Below are 18,770 nucleotides of genomic sequence, written 5' to 3' on the forward strand. Positions count from 1 at the left end.
TGAGGTAGATCCAGGACCGAAAAGGTCAAGAGTTTTAGATTTAAGTACTCATAATAACCTTGTAATGTCTTATAATCCTAGTGTTCCAGGTGAAGTTTAGCAAAGTTAAATGATTTGTCAAAACTATTACAGTTCACTCATGGTTGAGCCAGGATCTGAGCAAAGGTCTTCAGATTCCTAGTCCTTTGCTCCCTTCCGTCCACACCCACCGCCTCCAGCAGTTGCCGGCACTCATCCTCCACCCGCCCTTACCCTGGAGAGAGACAGTGGTGTGTTTGCATTTTACAGATTCCACCTTACTAATTAAAAATGCTGAGGTGGTCAACTTTTATCAATTCCATGTTTCCCAGTAATGTTTAACCTTAAGTTAAAAAAAAAAAAAAAAAAGGAGATAAAAGAGCATGTTATCTGGCAAGTCTAGTCCACCCCCAGTGGTTATTAATTTCAAAACACATCTGAATTCCTTCTCCGTGGCATATACTTCAGGAGAGGAACAGACAGCTCTTGATTCGGGACAGATTTCAAGTTCTCATCTCTTGGTACCGATACCACTACCAGATTCTTCTTTGCAGTCAACTTTTGAGATCTTCTCTGAATATTACTTGGTGTCTGAAGATTCGCACAAGTGCCTCTGCTAGTCATTCTCTTCTGGGAATCACTCACTATCTCCTCTCTCTGCAAAGCCTCTGCTGTACTAAGCTTTGCTTTTGGAAACATCTCCCTGAGACCTGGTTGAAAGCAACTCTCTGGTGCTATACTTCTCAGCATGGAGGTGAAGAACTTTGCAGTTTGGGATTATGTTGTGTTTGCAGCCCTCTTTGTCATTTCCTCTGGCATTGGAGTGTTCTTTGCCATTAAGGAGAGAAAAAAGGCAACTTCCCGGGAGTTCCTGGTGGGAGGAAGACAAATGACATTTGGTCCTGTAGCATTGTCTCTGACAGCCAGCTTCATGTCAGCTGTAACTGTCCTCGGGGCCCCTTCCGAGGTCTATCGCTTTGGGGCATCCTTCATACTCTTCTTCATTGCGTATGCATTTGTCATCATCTTCACGTCAGAGCTCTTTCTCCCTGTGTTCTACAGATCTGGCATCACCAGCACTTACGAGGTAAGAGAATTGCTCCCTGCTTCTCTATTTCAGCAGGAATTATTATTTTCTCTCTACTCAAAGGATTTTTGTTATTCTTATTTGTTTTTCTTATTATCCTGTTGTACACCTGGTATTTGAAGAACACTCACTTATTTTCAGGGCAATTACAACACTATGGGAAAGACATTAAAACATTATTGTAAAAAAGCCTAAGCTCTGGATACAGACACCTGTTTTCCCATCTGTAGAATGGAAATAATGATGTCGATCCCACAGGGCTATTTCAATGATTAAATTGAGAACCTTTATGTAAACATCTAACACATTGCTCTGAGGTTCTCAATCAAAGAAGGCTGATGTTATTATTTATTATTATTTAGCATCATTATTCTAAAATGCAAACAGAACAAATATCATGAGAATTGCAGTTTTCCAGCTGAGAAAACTGAAATACAGATAAATGACTTAGTTAAGATTGAATAGTGGGTAAAGTCTATTGAGAATCTATTATTTTCCTGTATCTCTGTTTAGTAGCCTTTCCATCAGACAGTAGAGAACATTTAAATACAGATTATTATGAGGCTTCAATTTTTAATGGGAAAATGATAATATTTTTGAAAAATAAAAAATATTTTAATAGGAAAGAAAAGTTAAATAATACAAATATGGGAATTATTTTAATGAAAGAAAAATGAGACAGTGGTGTTTTGGCTTTGCAATAATTCTCAATAAAAACATCATGTTCAAAATTGAGTTTTCATGTCCAATATTTGTGTGATCATAAAGTTCTATTAAAAAATGGTGTTTATTTTCATTGTCCAAATTCACCCCTACTCAGTCACAGCAGAAGACTAATAACTGACCACTTTTTAAAATTCTGTAAGATAAATGAGTTACTCTAGATTTGAAAAGCCATCAGGCAAATGGACAATTTCTAGAAGTCTTAAAACTTATGATTCCCTGGATGATCATATCCTAAATATTCAACATTAACTCTCCCTCCCGAATAAAGACAGTAGTTAGGGTTGGCTCATGTAATGGCACTACCTAGGTTGTAGATTCAAGAGAAAATGACTACATTTATACCTAGTCCTAAAAATGTATACATATCCCATTGTTCATTAATGTACTTCTGAACATATAAATATATTATAGGTTTTTCCATTCAACTATGAAGCTTGGACTCCCAAAGATATTACTGAGTTTTCTGTTTTGTTTTTTTTTAAATGAAACAATGCATTTAAGAAAGGATTGCCTAAGACTGCTAAAGAGAGAGAAAAATGAGAGAGAGAAGAGACAAAACTTAGAAAACACAAGTTCAATGTCTAAGTCCATTTCTTAGCAACAGGACCACTTTATGTGCAAATTATTTAGCATTTCTCAACTCAAGTTTACACATAGAAAATAACTTCCTTCTTTCATAGATGTTTAGTTTAAAGTGAAAGAGCTTTTTAAGTCATAAAAAACTACCTAGATGTGGAATATAATTTTATGACTGTCTATTCATTTAGTAAATACTCATTAAGCATATTCTATATTCTAGGCATTCTTGGTTTTTTCCACAGTTTTTTCCAGAGGTGGGGTCTTGCTATTTTTCCTAGGCTGTTCTTGAACTCCTGGGCTCAAGTGATCCTCTCTCCTGCCTCAGCCTCCCAAGTGGCTAGGACTAAAGGTGTACACTAACCATGCTGGGCTTGTTCTAGGCATTCTTCTAGGCCCTGGAGGTAAAGCACTGAACCAAGTTCCTGGCCACATGGAGCTTACTTTATAACAGAAAAGGGCAGTCAATAAATGTATACCATGTAAGACAATCATAACACAAATTTACGTGGCATTTAAATGTGTGCTAAGCGTTGCTCTAACTACTTTACGCCTGTTAACTCATTTGGCTTTACAACAATCTTTTGTAGATAGGTACTATCATCCCCATTTAACAGACTAGAAAACTGAGGCACATAGAGAGTTGAGTAAATTGCTCAATGTCACTTGGCTACAAGTGGACAAGTAGCAGTTTTTCAAACCAGGCAGTTTAACTTTAGAGATCATAGTCTGAATCACTATGCTATCCTGCCCTGCAAAAGACAATAGAGAAAAAATAAATACGACAAAGCAGAGAGAAGCAATGTTGGTGTAGGTGGAGAATCTCCATAATTCATAGACGGTGGTCAAATAAAACTTCAATGATAATAGGGCACTAATAGAGACCAGGAGAAAGCAAGTGATTGCATCAGACAGGGGCAGAACATCCCAGGCTGAAGTAGTCACAGTTGCAAAATCACTAAAGAAGGACAAAAAAAAGAAACCAATGGGCATGAAGAAGAATGAGCAAAGGGGACAATAGTACAAGATAGGATTAAAGAGGTGGGAGGGCCCAGTTACATACAGTAGTGGTCCCAGTGGGGGTGGTGTCACACAGAGGGAGCACTTTGGATATTTTTTGGGAAAATTTGGGTGTCACAATGATTAGGAGCCACTACTGAAACTTAAAAAGAGTGAGGGGCAGGGACTCCGGATATCTTGCAATGTGTAAGACACACATATACAAGGAGTAATTGCATCCTGCGCTGCATCATTTTTTAATGTTTAATGTTGGGAAACTACTGCAAATATAAATTAGTAGTACTTTAGTACATAATAATAACTTTTTAAAATCAGAAGTTATGGGCACACACACATACTATAAATTAGTGCATTTTCTAGAAATTAAAATGAAATAAAAACATTGCCTTGAAATGATTGAGCAATTTACTCCTCCTGAGCAATGTGTCTATTCCATATATGCTACTCAATACATGCTTGGCTGTAACTAGTTTTAGAAAAATGGTTCAGTTATTACAAAAGCAATTAAACCAATTGTATTATGCAACTGCGGAGATTTGAGACTCCTTTTAAATTAATAAAAATTAATTAGTACAGATATAGGAAAAATAATTAGTACAGATATAGGAAATACAAGGACTGTTTTGGATTTAATTTACAAAATTATTGTTTAAATACTTACTGTTGTTGTTTGCTACGTATTTTAAAATTTTTAGTATCCTAATGATAAGATATCTGGAGTGTACAAAGTACAGATGAGGTTACTTGGGATTGCTCTTGCTTTATAAAACTGGTATCATGTCATAGGGGTCAGACGCATAGAGACTCCACACTCAGTCTACTTGGCTGTGAAGGCCAGCTCTGCCACCTGCTGGTTTCAGGACTTTGGGGGGAAATTGGTTAACTTTTCCATATCTGCTTTTCATGTGTGTAAAACAGTGGTAATAACAACATCTATCTCAAAGGATGTCTGTGAGGAGTAAATGAGATAGTATGTGTAAATACCTTTAACAGACCTTGGCAAATAGTAAATGTTAAGTGAGAGTTTTGTAGTTTTGTGTTATATCTGTTGTTGCTATTCCCAGATTTATACCACTCAAATCTCTTTGTAGCATCTTGAATTTCTGTTTCTTTGTTCATCCTCCATATATTGAATAGGTAATTACCCTCCATTCTCTATTACCTATTCAAGATATGCTTTCCAGGGTCTTTCCAAGTACTAAAGATAGAAAGAGGTGGAGTCAGTTTTTCCCTATCCTCTGAACCTGGGCTGGTCTTGTGACTCGCTTTGACCACTAGAATGTGGCCAAAATGATGTTGTGTGAGTTTGGAGCCTAGGCCTCATGGGGCTTGTAGCTTCTGCCTTTGTCTTCTCGGAATGCTGCGCTAATACTGCTATGTAAGAAAGCTGGTGTAGCTGGACTAGCTGCAGGAGCAGGACATAGCAAAGAACAGAGACACCAGCCCACAGCCAACGCCAGCTGCCAGCCATGAGAGTGAGGCGGTGTTAAACCTCCCCGCTCAGCTGTCTTCCAGCTGACTACAGCCACGAGAGAGTCCTGATGAAACGAGCAGAGAAGCTACTCAGTTCATCCTCAGAATTATGAGAAATAATACATATTTGGTTTTTGAACCCATGAGTTTTGGGGTGGGTGTTTGCAGCAATAGCCAACTAATTTAAATGCTTTGATATGCAGTGGAATTTCAAGACTAAAATATGCCATCTGTGCTACTTTATCACTACCCTGTCCCCATGTCAAAGCATAAGGAATTGTTCTCACCCTCCAGTTATAAATTAGGCTCAGCTCATTTACAATATCATACATTTTCATTATCTCAATTGGACAGTTTATAATTAGTCTCATTATGTTATCTTCACTCTAGTTTGGGTTATTTCCTTCTTTCTCTTATCATACACTAATAAATCCAGTCTGTTAGTAGTTGCCCTTAATACTAGTTTATAGGCTAATGCCTACCTGCTCTCTCATTTTTCTTGAACCTCATGGTTTTTGAACTACTTACTTCTTCAAACCAATGTTTTCATTATGATAATGCACAGACTACTATTTCACTATGTCTTATTGAATAGTGTTTCTGAGCATTTATATACTACACATTTTTTTTTGTTTTGATAAATTGCTTTCTGTTTAGGTCTCCTTTAAATGATGGTCCTGGTATTGTAGTAATTATATTTATATTTTGAGTAATTAGATGTTTGGATGTAAGATATTATTTCAGCAGAATAAATGGTGTTATAAAATATTTGTTATAAAATAGATATTTAGGTTCTGATAGGGTCTGAACTACTGTTATGAGGCCTTTTAGGTCATGGTAGGGATTGGCTTTTACTCTAAGTGAGCTGGGCCAATACAGTGCTTGGGCAGAGGAGTGACATGATGTGATTTTTGTGTTAAGAGGATTACTCTAGCTGGATATTGAGAATGATTGTATGGTTTTTGACTGCTGAATCTGAGGGACTAATCAGGAGTCTATTGACATAATCTGGGCAAGAGATGATGGTGATAGGGTGGAAAGAGAGGAGATAATGTAAGTGGATATGTTTTCAAAGTGGAGGGGTAGGCACCAGGATTCTTTTACAAGTTGGATGTTGGAAGTGAGATAAAGAGGGGAGTAAAGGTCGGCTCTATGTTATTTGTGCTTGAACCAAAATGAAAAGCGGAGTTGCTATTTTCCAAAATGGAAAGGCATATAGCTGGATAAAGTTTGGAGTTCTAAAAATAATGCAACATAATGTTGGTAAGTGTCATCTCTGGTATGTTTAAAGGCATGCATGAAGCATGCAACTCTTAAATTGCATTTTTACTTTTGACTATAGTAATAGCTTATATACACACACCAAAGGTGACCACCGAGTTAATAACTGAATATATTAAAAGGAAAAGTGAATACAGTCTTTCATGTGTAAAATTATGCAGTTGTAATAGCCTTTCTTCTTTCATGGATGAGAAACCAGAGGCTTAGATCACAAAGTAAGATAAGCATATCTCAAACTGGAATTCAGGGAACCTGACTTCTGATCCAGGTCTTTTTTTTCCCCAGTACTATCCCAGTAGTTTTGCTGAATTGACTGAATCGAGTGGAACTAAACTGAAATGTGAAAATCATTAATTTTGCAGATTCTCAGTGCAATATTCTCATGGACTTACCATTTTTCAGGATTAATTTCCCCTTTGCCTTATCAGGCTTCATGTGCCACTCAGTCCCAAAGCTAATACTACATATATTTGGTTTTTGTTACAATATCTCCCCACTTCTAGTATCAATTTTCGTACTGGGTATTCATTGCTATGTAGCACACCACTCAAAAATAAATGTCTCAAAACAGCAATTATATTTGCTCACAATGCTGTGGATTAGCAATTTGGCCTGGTTCAACTGGGCTCCAGAAGGCTCTTCTGCTGCTCTCTCGGGGCATCTATGTGACTTCCATCAGGTAGTGAATTGGCTAGGGGCTCTCTTGTCTAGGGAAATGCAGATGACACAGCTTGTCTATGTTACATTTGGTATCTTCCTCTAAAGTCTCCACTTGCAATATATTGGCTAGAAATATCACTGTCTCAAGTTGTATCACCCCGGAAGCAGATCTTGAGACAAGGATTTGAATGCAAATTGATTTGGAGGGAAGTGATCCCAGGAAGCATCAATAGGCAAGTGGCAAAGTGAAACAGGGAAGGAAAAGAAACCAATAAAAAGTGCACCTTTGAGTAGGTCACCACTGTGAGCAACAAGGGTTCAATTGTACTGGGTACTGGGGATCATTAAGAGACAGTATAGAGCATGTCTCAGTGTTGTCCTCTCTGAAAGGCAAGGAAGCCAGGGTATTTTTTCATCCAACTCCATTTAATCATTGGCTAAATGCCAATGACAATACCCCCAAGCATTTCTTATTTTCTCTATGCAAGGGCTGAGAGAAAGCCCTCTAGCAGATAATCAGAGGCACTTTTAGTGCCTTTGACATGTACTGGAACAGTGAGTGACAATACACTATGGGTGATGCACACACAAGGACTACTACAGCCACTGAATTCTATTATATTTCTAGCCCTGAACTTGGCATTATAATACATTATGCCATTTGAGTCTTATAATCATCTATTTTAGAAAGAGAAAACCATGGCCAACTGGAGTAACTAATCTTCCCAAGGGCATGGGTTTGAGCTCAGGTTGTCTTCAACACAAAAGTTTTGCAGTGTTTTTTATCCTATGATAGTTGAGTTTTGACTCCTCACTGACTTCCTTTTTTTCTGAAAGAATATTTTCCTTATATCTAGTGCTCTGAGTCACACATTCACAGGACTATAATCTGGCTCACAATTCACTGAATATATCATCTGAAGAAAGAGGGCCTGAAAATAGGGGGGTTTTTTGTTGTTGTTTGTTTTTTTTTTCCTGAGAGATGGGGGGATCTAGATGGGCATAAGTTGAGAAATGTGGGTTAATGTGAAATGGAATCATAATATGCCAAGAGGAGTTCCTTGTTTTAGGAAAGGCCATGAAACAACATTTATGTATTGTTTCTAGGAAAACGGCAAATGAGTAGTTAACTCCTGATTTAATCAAAATGATTTTTTCTAAAATTGAGATAAGAAAGAACTACTACCAAGTAGAAACTACTAACAAGAAATTGAATCCTCAAGACATTGCTACTTTTAAAATTTATTTTTTTCATTCGATATATGTTTATTATGCACTGGAAGACACATAGCAATGCCTTCTAAAATACTCAGAAAAAACCTCCAAGGGTAAGACAGATTCTGCTATTTACTATGTTTACAGCTAACCTAACTGTTCTTCTAGTACATATCACAATTGTAACTTATTAATATAAATATTTGTTAATGGTCCCTTCATCTAGTCTCTAAGATCATATTTGCTTATTATGGTGTGTCAAGAGTGCAATATGAAAGGCAAATAACAAATATTTGTTGAATGATATGAAAAAGATAAAAATTAACAAAATAGAACACTGTTTGTACATATCAGAGATGATAAATGTGGCAGGTTGAAAAAAATCACCACCTTCCCAAATATATATCCATGCCCAAGTCCTGAGAGCTGTGAATGTTACCTTACATGGTTAAAAAAAAAAAAAAAAAGGTGGAGATCATTTCAAATGTGATTAAATTAAGGATCTTGCGATGAGAAAATTATTATGGATTATCCAGGTGGGTATTAAATATAAATATAACTATAGGTATCTCTATAGCAGGGAGGTAGTTGGAAATTTCATAGATGAAAGAGAAGGCAATGCAACTATAGAAATAGAGATTGGCGTGAGGCAACCAGAAGCAAAGGTTGGCCAGCAGCCACCAAAACTCAAAGAGGCAAGAAGCAGATTCTTCTCTATAGCCTCCTGAGGGAGTGCAACCCTGCCAACACCTTGATTTGGGCCCACTGACATTCATTTTTTACCTCGGACCTTCAGAATTGTTCGAGAATAAATTTTTGTTGTTTTAAGCCAACAAATGGGTGGCAATTTATTACAGCAGCCATAGGAAATAAATACAGTAAGATAAACAAACCCAACACCAAAGTACAAGACAGCAACTGATGCCAAGGACAAAGGTTTGATATTAGTGCCATTTGAGCTCAGGGGAGAAAGTATGTGTATGGATAGGCATAGTGACTGGACCATTCTTGTTCAAGGACTAAGACTTACTATTTAATACAAATTGGGGGAGAGAGGCTCTTCTGTTGAGAGTTCTACCTAAACAAAGGAAAGGTCTGAAAAGCACAAACCATGTTAGCTGAACAACAGATGCTGACTTTATGTGAAGAATAAACTATGTGAAGTTTAGTGATATGACTTGAGATATGATCTGGACAATAGAGGGTTTGCAGCAGGCATCCTCAAACTACGGCCCACGGGCCACATGCGGGTGTTTTTTGCCTGTTTGTTTTTTTACTTCAAAATAAGATATGTGCAGTGTGCATAGGAATTTGTTCATAGTTTTTTTTAAACTATAGTCCAGCCCTCCAATGGTCTGAGGGACAGTGAACTGGCCCCTGTTTAAAAAGTTTGAGGACCCCTGGTTTGGAGTATCAATCCTGGGATGTGGGCTTTGTTTTTTTCATGATAGGGAATCATTGAAGATTTCAAGACAAAGAATGACGTGATTAGAGCTCTGCTTTAAGAGGATTGATGTGGCAGATATGTGGTTGATGGGATGAATGGGCAAGGACCAATACTAGGGAGATCAATCAGGGAGCTGCAGCAGCAATCAAGGAAAAAGAGAATGAAGAATTGAGCTGAATTTGGAGAAGTAAAAATATAAAAGGAAATAATGGCTTCAGTGGGCCTAGTAGGAAGACTTCTGGGCACAAAGGCAGAAGAACTGAATCTTCATTCAAACAGCCCACTTATTTTCTCTGACCATCATGAGAGTATGCAAAAGAATTGAGTTTTAATAGATCTTTGACTTCTTTGTTTTCCCTGTTGCTTATAAGGAGACATACCATAAAATCATAAGTCCAAAACATGAAAGTCAGAGGACTATCAAGAAAAAAGGGACCCTCTTAGCAGCTCTTATCTAAAACTCACTGGCTTTGCATGTCTTTCTGTTCTCTTTAGTACTTGCAACTACGATTCAACAAACCAGTTCGCTACGCAGCAACAGTCATCTACATTGTGCAGACGGTAAGAGGTGGAAACTGTGGGGTTGCAAGATACAGGTGTGTTTACTTCAGGGGCAATTAACTGGATTAACAGACAGACTTTAATACTAAGAAGGCACTACTATCTTCCAAGAATAGCACTTTCAAGATATGTGATGACCTTGAGAGGTGCTCACATTGCAGATCCCACAGATCTGGACTAAAAATAAATATATATTGTAAGCCACAAGGGAAAAAAACATTTTCTTAACATTTATTTCACTCCCATTTAACCTGTATGAATTGCTTTAGCTATGGAATGGTCGGGTAACTGACTTTTTTGTTGTTGTTGTTTTAACTGATTTGAACCAGAAATGCCAGTTTTGCTGAAAGTCATTTTAAGACAATATTCCTAACCAACATCCCTACTCTCCTTTATGGACTCCTTTCCAGCCCTTCAGGCTTTGAGTTGCCTTCACGCTGCCCCAAGCTTGCCCCTGGCACACCACTGGTGCATTTCCTACTTCTAAGGAAAGTACTTTCTGCTAGAAAATAAGCTTCTTCCCTCTTAATCAACACTCCCACTCACAGGACTGAAGGATTTAAGCGAGAGAATAGGAGAAAAAGAGTTCTCCTTGACCTGCCCACAGATATTTACCTTTGAAAATCCCCACGTGAATCTCTAAAGGGTGAAATTCCATTTAAAACAAAATGGAATCCTACCGATTTCCATCAGTGTAGTGGTTGTGATTCTTCGAGTTAGAAGATATATGTGTTATGTAGATCACCCATGTTGTTAGTTTTCCCCACACAGTACTTTCTCCTGACAGATTCTTTCCATTTCCACTCTGAATTTTATATTTCAGCAAACTGCCAGAATGTGGTTCTTTTCCTTAGTAAAGTGTCTCACAAAGTCAGCAGAGAGCCATTGTGATGTGTGTGCATGAGGGGAGTGGATGATACAGGGAGGGTGTATCAAAACTCTTGAAGCCTGTTTCTGTATCCCTTAGAAATATACGAAATACAACCATAAAATCTCAGAACTAGTAGGTGTCTTGAAAATCCAACCCTGTTCCTCCATCTGACACTTACATCCTCTCTATAATCTAATGGCTTGCATCCTCTCTATAATCTAATGTGAACAATGTCACAATTAGAGTGGGTGGGAATGAAATGTCTGATGAACACGTTGAAGGAAGTACATCTCTAAGGTCAACAAAGAACTTCCTAGGCAGTTTTTCTTCCCGTGTCACTTCCTCACTGTTCACCTGATTCTTGTTTCTCCTCCAGATTCTCTACACTGGAGTGGTGGTGTATGCTCCTGCCCTGGCCCTTAATCAAGGTGAGTCATTGACATTCCCCTGGGCACATTCCACCCAGTTCATGCCTGAACTCTCACTTCGGAGAAGTACACATAAAATATCTTATTGGGGAGATATTTCTCTGGTTAGGGAGCTGTGTATTACTATAGATGTTACTACATAAATCTTTGAAGTTGAGCATTGAAAATAATATAGTTATTTGATTTGGCTTCACATAGTTTTAAATATCAAGCTTGATTGCTTTTGTTTGGGGTTTTCTTATTTTTATTTTTATTTTTTTTGATCATCAAAATTATAACAGCTTTGTTATTGTATATGAACAACCATTCGGTAAGGTCACTTATAGTATATGATTCTTTTTAAGTGATTTCATGATGTGGATAATCTGAATACAAGAATAAATGGGGCCTGTAATAATTACATTAAGATTTATAGTTGATCCTTGTGAGGAAATAAAATCCTAGAAACAAAAAGGAAAGAAAAAAATAAAGGAGAAAAGAAATTTTACAATGACATCCACTATATTGAAAGTCCTTAATATTCAATTGAATTGGGCTATGTGTTTATAGTGAGAAATATTAATTCATAGCTGATGTTTAGGTGGTTTTAGAGTACTCAGATAACTTTGTCAAGGAAAACAGAAAAAAACCCTCAAAACCAAAAATATTTGGATCAAAGATTAGAAGCTACACAATCTTAGGAAAATTTTGACTGAAGGTTACATGAAATTTATGGACTGGCTAGAAGTATAAAAATGTAGTAAAAGACTCTCAAAGATGAGAAAATTTAATGAGTGGAAATTCTAATTTTATTTTTATTTTTGCCCACAAAGAACACTGATAAAAATTTGTGACTTTTTTCTTCATAAAACTTGCTCTTTTACTTTTTTCCAGAGAAAATTCTTTTAATGTTGTTTTTCTTTTTTTCTAGTGACTGGGTTTGATCTCTGGGGCTCTGTGTTTGCAACAGGAATTGTTTGCACATTCTACTGTACCCTGGTATGTATCTAGCTGTGAAAAAGTATTTAGCGCTACCTCCTAATATGGCATAAGGGCAAATCTCCAACAGCAGGCATCTAATTATAGCAGAAACTGCTATTCCAAAATTAAATAGAAGTATGTCAGCTTATCTGTTGAAGTTTCCTGAGGAAGGTGCTGTTGTTTTATTTAAAATTCTTTCTAGTACTAACCATTGGGAGTCTTTAGGCTCTTAGCTCATTTTAAGAAAGGCATGCCTAATATGAAAAGATTTGATGAAAGAAATGTGTCTTTGATAAGAGGAAGGTGACCCTATGCCACTTCTGAGAAAAGTTTTGCTCGTTAATAGCGGTCCTAAGCCACAAGTAGCATTTATACTTCATTGTCTATTGGTTGAGAAATAACAAAATACATGTATGAATGAATAGGATGGCTGGTATTCTGTAAACTTGAGGATTCCACAGCTTGTTTTTGTCTCATTTATGGATAAACCTGGATTACATTTGACATTTGGCTTTATACATGCTCTATTTCTAATCAAGGAACCTGAGTGGTATTGACAACATGTTTATATAATTATTACAATTAGTTCAACAAGCATTCACTGAGCACCTATTGTTTGCCCACACCCTACAACTCAGATCTTTATTATTCTGAGCATTGTACCATGTCTGAGTTATAATTAACCAGTTAAGCATATGGCAATGGTTTCCAGACAGTAGGATTCTCTTTTGTCTTCTATAGAGAAAAATAAAGTAATTGATATATCACGTAGGAGACCACTCATATACATTGGCACTATTTACATATCACATATTCTGTAACATTTATCCTGATTACACACAACCTTAAAATGCCCTTATCTCTTTTTCATGCTTGCAAATTATCTCTTATGCTCAAAGCTTTATCTTCATTTTTTTCATTCCATTCTCACTACAATAATTCTATTTCAGACACACACCTCCTCCTACCTAGTTAAAAATACCTTCCTGCTCCTTCCACCTTTGACCATGTATGACAGATCAGTTGCTTTGAGCTACCTATCCACAGAAAAACAGCAAGATGCCAGATATAACAACTTCTTGATGCATTGCTGGCCTTGCAAAAGAGATTATAGCTCCCCAAGTAAATCCCCCCCCCCACAAAATAAAGTAGCAAAATGATATAACAAAATAATTTTAAATATATGAATAATGTGGACCGATATTTGGAAGGAGTATGTGGTGGGTAGACAAGAGGGATGGGGCTGACTTGAAGGCAGGTGTTGATACCAGTACTACTATTGAGATATGGAGCCCTGGGTCAGTGGTCATGTAGAGAAGCTGAGCTTGGCACTATCACATTACACTGGGATCATTGAGGAGAGCTGAAGCGGTTCCAGTTCAGTGATGCACTTTGGCTCTTGCAAAGAAAAAAGTGCAAATCCTCTCTGGAGGAAGAATCCAACTTAGACTATACGATACACAGAGATAAAGATCCAACAATAATCTTATAATAAAATATTATTAGAAATATAAAATGGGAAGGTACCATGATTGAAAATCAGCAAAACAACAGAGATTTGGCCTCTCAACAACAGCACATATTGGAATTGCACTATATTGAATAAAAAATACATATGAACAAAAAATTTAAATAAATAAAGGATGCAATTCCAAAGATGAGTAAGCATCAGGAATGACCCAAGGAATGACCCAAAGTATAACAGAGAGACAAGGAGATGGAAAAATGAAGGAGAAATGGGGACATCTGGAGGATCAACATAAGAAAGTCTAATTTATGTCCAATTGGAATCTCAGAAGAGACACTCCAGAAGGAATGGAAGAGATGTAATATTTCAAAAAATTACAGCTTGCAATTTTTCAGAAATGACAAAAGACAAGCATTTAAAGATTTAGAAAAGTGCAACCTTAAAAAGGAAAAAGAAAAAGAGAAGTCCCTATCTAGACGCATTAATAAAACTATAGAACAGCAAATACAAATAGAAGATTTGAAAAACAGCCAGAGAGCAGAAACAGAAACACCTGCAAAGAAACACTGAAGCCAGGCCTCTTAGCAACAGTGATGGCAGCCAGAAACAAAGGAATAATGTATTCGAAGTACTGAGGAAAAACAATTGTCAACTTTATAATTGTGTTTTGAACAAAATTATCTTTCAGGAGTTGTGTGTAAAGAACCAAGAGAATTTAGCACTAAGAAATCTCCCCCAAAGAAAAATCTAGAGGAAGTACTATAAGAAAAAGGAAAAATATTATGACAGTTGAAAATGGACAAAGTGCTGATAATAGAATAGTTAACATTTAGTAAGTTTAGTCAAATAATTTCCATGCTTAATGATTATTTTATATTATAATTTATGTTATATTATTAAATGTTATATATGACTATACAATTTAAAATACAAAATATACCAATAATTATTATCATATATAATTTTGGAATTAAGAAAAATAATAACCCCCAAATTGTATAATAATAGCATGTAAATCAGGAAGAGGATAATCGGACTTCAGGGTTTTATAATACTTGAATTGGTCAAGATTAAGGCATTGCTTAAATTTTGACTCTAAATTTCAAAAACCTGGCAAAATTTTAAGGAGACTCATTTAAATGAAACATTCAAAGTGGAAAGATGGAATTAAAATAAAAACCCTCATTCCATCTAAGCAGAAAAGAAGAGGAAAACAAGTATTTAAAAGAAGTAGGACATGTAGAGATGAAAAATTGCAACCTCAGAAACAAGTCTGGTTATTTTAATAATCACAATAAACTAAAAGGAACTAAATTTACTACCTCCTAACTGGTTCCATGATTCCAGTCTCATTTTGTTTCCACACCCTGCATGCCTCTGTCAGATTAATCTTCTTAAAACATCCATTTCTTCATGACACTGGACTGACCTAATTCTCTTCTTACTTTTCCATTGTTCACAAGATAAAGTACAAGCTCCTTAGCTGAAATCCTTCATTGTGTGAATCCAGTGCACTCACATAATCTCTTCTCATCACACCTCTGCTCCATTTCTCTTCTCTCTGGCCAGGCTAGAGGCTGAGGCTGAGCATCTTACCAAAATGGTGGCCTATTTATCTAACGCCTTTGCTCATATTGCAGTCTCTTTACTCTGCTCAGCCTGTGGTGGCATGGCATCTAAAATATCCAGTGAAGTGGATAAGGGGGAAGTTATTCCTGCTATCCAGAAGTTTACAATTTAGTAAGGCAAACATTAGACCCCAAACAACACAAACTGATTAAATATATAAGTCATACACAAGGCACAATCAGTTTATAGAAGGTCAATGGGGTACGTGTATGTGTGCATGCACTTGTGTGTGCATGTGAGTATGTGTTACGGAAGAGAAAGAGAGAGAGAATCTTGTTGCATGAAAGAGTCAGAGAAGTTTCCATGGTGGCTTTCATCTGCCTTTTGATGAATATTTGATAAAGTGGTTTGTTCTTTTGCTTCATGTCTAGCTAATGTTCAGATTTATGCAGATTTTTGCATAACCAAGTAGCCTCTGAAAACTGAGGCCTTTAACAATTGGTCTTCGTTGCACAAAAATCTGATGTTGAGGTTTGGGTTTGGAAAGCTTAAGGTTTTTAAAGGAAATCAAGATAGTGCTACCTAGGAGGTGGGAGGTAAGAAATTTATTATTCCTCAAACCACAGTTTGAACAAAATATATAAATACAATCTCTTTGGAAGGTGCTTCAATGTCTATTTTTTAAAATGAATTTTAATTTTAATTACAAATGAAATGATGCAACAACCCCAATGTCTTCTTTTCTTCTTAAGATAAAGATGAAGCCTGTCATCTTTTCACTGAAGTTCTTGACACTCTGGAGGAGTAACCAGGAATGATAATTCTGTTTTTCAATGTTAAAAATACCACAAAGCTCATTCATTTTCAAACCACTTTTTTATATATCTCTTCACTTCATCTTTTCCTATTTGCTCATCCCACCTTCTCCATGGTCCTATGGGCTTCTATACCTGAAATGCTATCCTCTCTCTCATCTTCCTTCTTCCCCAGATGTTCTCAACTATAATTCTACATTAGAATCACCTGGGGAGCTTTCAAAAGACATTGAGGATGGGACCCAAACCAGACCTCAATTAATTCAGAATCCCTGGGGATGAGATTCAGATGTTTTGTTTTCATCTTTTTTTTTCCTTGTAAGTTCCTTAGGTGACTCTAGAGGGGAGACAGGTTTGATAACCCTTGATAACCCCTGCTCTAAACTCTTGCCTAGTCACTTTACCCTAAGTTCTACTATGATATTCATTCCCCTGAAACTCTGGTGTGCTCATCTCACTATGTGACCATCCCTATAACTTTTAAAACTCCTTCCTCTATAAATGTCTGCAATCTAACATTCCTTCATAATTCTTTTCTTCTTCCTTAGTAGCCTGCCATCTGAGTTTCCCAAACTGTATTCACTGTTACTAGTTTTACAAAAAAAAAAAAAAATGTCAAGTTGTACAAGCCAGACCCAGGTAATTACCCTTAATTCCCTTATTTTATCATTGCCTGTATTCAATGAATCATAACTATGTTGATTTTAGGCCCCAAATATCTTGCAAATCCATCCACTTCTTTCCATCTCCACCCTACTTCAAATTGCCAATCATCTGGGGCAGGGACTACTGAACTAAACTCTGAGCTTGTCTCTCAACTCCTTTTCTTCTACAGTTCTGAAATTTATGCTCCACACAATGGCCATTGAAACTACTATAAACAAATACCAAAATCTCTCATCATATAACCCCCCTTAATGATCTCTATTGCTCTTGAGAAATCATTTAAGTGGCCTTGTCAGGCTCTGTGTGCTCTGGTGTCTAGCAAATTTAGAAACTTCCCCCTGGGGCGTTCCATATCCTTTGACCTATATATTCCAGCTTTCTCTCATTTCCTCAGAGAGCCCATACTTTTCCTCCTTCACACATGCTGATCCCTTATCCACTTTGTCCTCTGTACCTGGTAAATTCCTACTTATTCTTCAGAACTTAGCTTAAATGTCATATCCTTGAGACCAGGTCAGGATTCCCTGTTACATGCCCCCTTAGTAACCTGTCCTTAATCACACTTTGCACAATTTTAAGTAAATCACTATCATGTTGTCTAATATCTGCTTCTCTCATTAGATTATAAACTCTGTGAAGTTAAGGAAGGGACCTTAACTTTGCTCACCATTTTATTTCCGTGCTTAACATAGTACTTGGCACATGCTCAGTGACTACTGATGAATGAATGAATGAATGAATGAATGATTGCATTAGCAGGGAGGCTGTGCAGAGTTGGAAGAGTTGCAGGCTTCATTTTTAAGAACTCACATCCCTTCTCTTCATTGCAGGGTGGATTAAAAGCAGTGGTGTGGACAGATGCATTTCAGATGGTTGTCATGATTGTGGGCTTCTTAACGGTCCTCATTCAAGGATCGGCTCATGCTGGTGGAATACACAATGTATTCGAGCAAGCAACAAATGGATCCCGACTAAATATATTTGAGTATGCCTAATGCTATCTTATAAAGATTGAGCTGCATGCCCTCATCACCTAAAATAATAGCTGGGAATCAAAGAAACATCTTTGTTTACTCACTTCTCTGTGCCTTATAGCTTTGATATGGATCCCCTCAGGCGGCACACTTTTTGGACAATCTCAGTGGGAGGAACTTTTACATGGCTTGGAATCTATGGAGTTAATCAATCAACTATCCAGCGATGCATCTCTTGCAAAACAGAAAAGCATGCTAAGCTGTAAGTTATTAATCAAGAAAAATTTCTATGTCTTCTCTTACCTTATTGGATACTTTTTATTATACTTTCTACTGGGGGGGGTGTGTTTGTGTGCCTGTGTGTTTATGTGTGTGTCTTTGTGCTTAAAAGAAAGAGAAACAGAGAGATTCAATTAACCCCTTCAACTTTTTGAGGCAGGCATTACTACTCTCATTTCAGCAAGGAAGTGGCAGAGGTGGGGTTTAAACTGAAGTCTCCTTGCCTTTGCTCTCAATTATTTGCTGCTTTTATTTATTGAGAAATTACTAGGTTAAATTAGGTACTGTGGGTGGCAATGCAGAGGTAAATGGCACACATTTCTTGCTCTCAGTTTCCAGGATGAGATGGCCTTATTTGTTTGATTCAACATGTGGTCTCTTTAATTATCATTTTTTTTTTGATATGTCAAAAGTTAAAGTGAGGCACAATTTAATTTGAAAGAGCTTATCTGAGCAGTGATTCATGAGTCAGGCAGCCACAAAAGTGAGGCAGTTTAGGAGTTCCTTTGAAGGAACACTAGGGGCTTTGATTGGTTGCAGGTCTATAGCTGTCTTATTTGGTCTATCCTGTTGCAAATTCCCTAGTTGTATAACTATGTTAGTCGGTGGCTTCTGATTGGTTAGCCTTAAGTTTCATTTTTATTTGATATAGTCATTTACAAGGAATAGCCAAGTT

General features: G+C 36.9%; 1 protein-coding gene across 1 annotated transcript in view; it reads left to right on the plus strand.

Annotated features, from left to right (window-relative positions):
• The first annotated feature begins 434 nt into the window (after positions 1–434).
• SLC5A12 (solute carrier family 5 member 12) overlaps positions 435–18,770 on the plus strand; it is a 55,659-nt gene continuing 37,323 nt past the window's right edge. The window contains exons 1-6 of the mRNA XM_012744645.3: positions 435–1,105; positions 9,999–10,064; positions 11,312–11,363; positions 12,274–12,341; positions 17,672–17,826; positions 17,937–18,077. Coding sequence (XP_012600099.3) covers positions 767–1,105; positions 9,999–10,064; positions 11,312–11,363; positions 12,274–12,341; positions 17,672–17,826; positions 17,937–18,077 — 821 coding nt within the window. The 5' untranslated portion in view covers positions 435–766. The remainder of the gene's footprint in view (positions 1,106–9,998; positions 10,065–11,311; positions 11,364–12,273; positions 12,342–17,671; positions 17,827–17,936; positions 18,078–18,770) is intronic.

Source organism: Microcebus murinus, chromosome 4, assembly GCF_040939455.1.
Source record: "Microcebus murinus isolate Inina chromosome 4, M.murinus_Inina_mat1.0, whole genome shotgun sequence".
NCBI lineage: Eukaryota > Metazoa > Chordata > Mammalia > Primates > Cheirogaleidae > Microcebus > Microcebus murinus.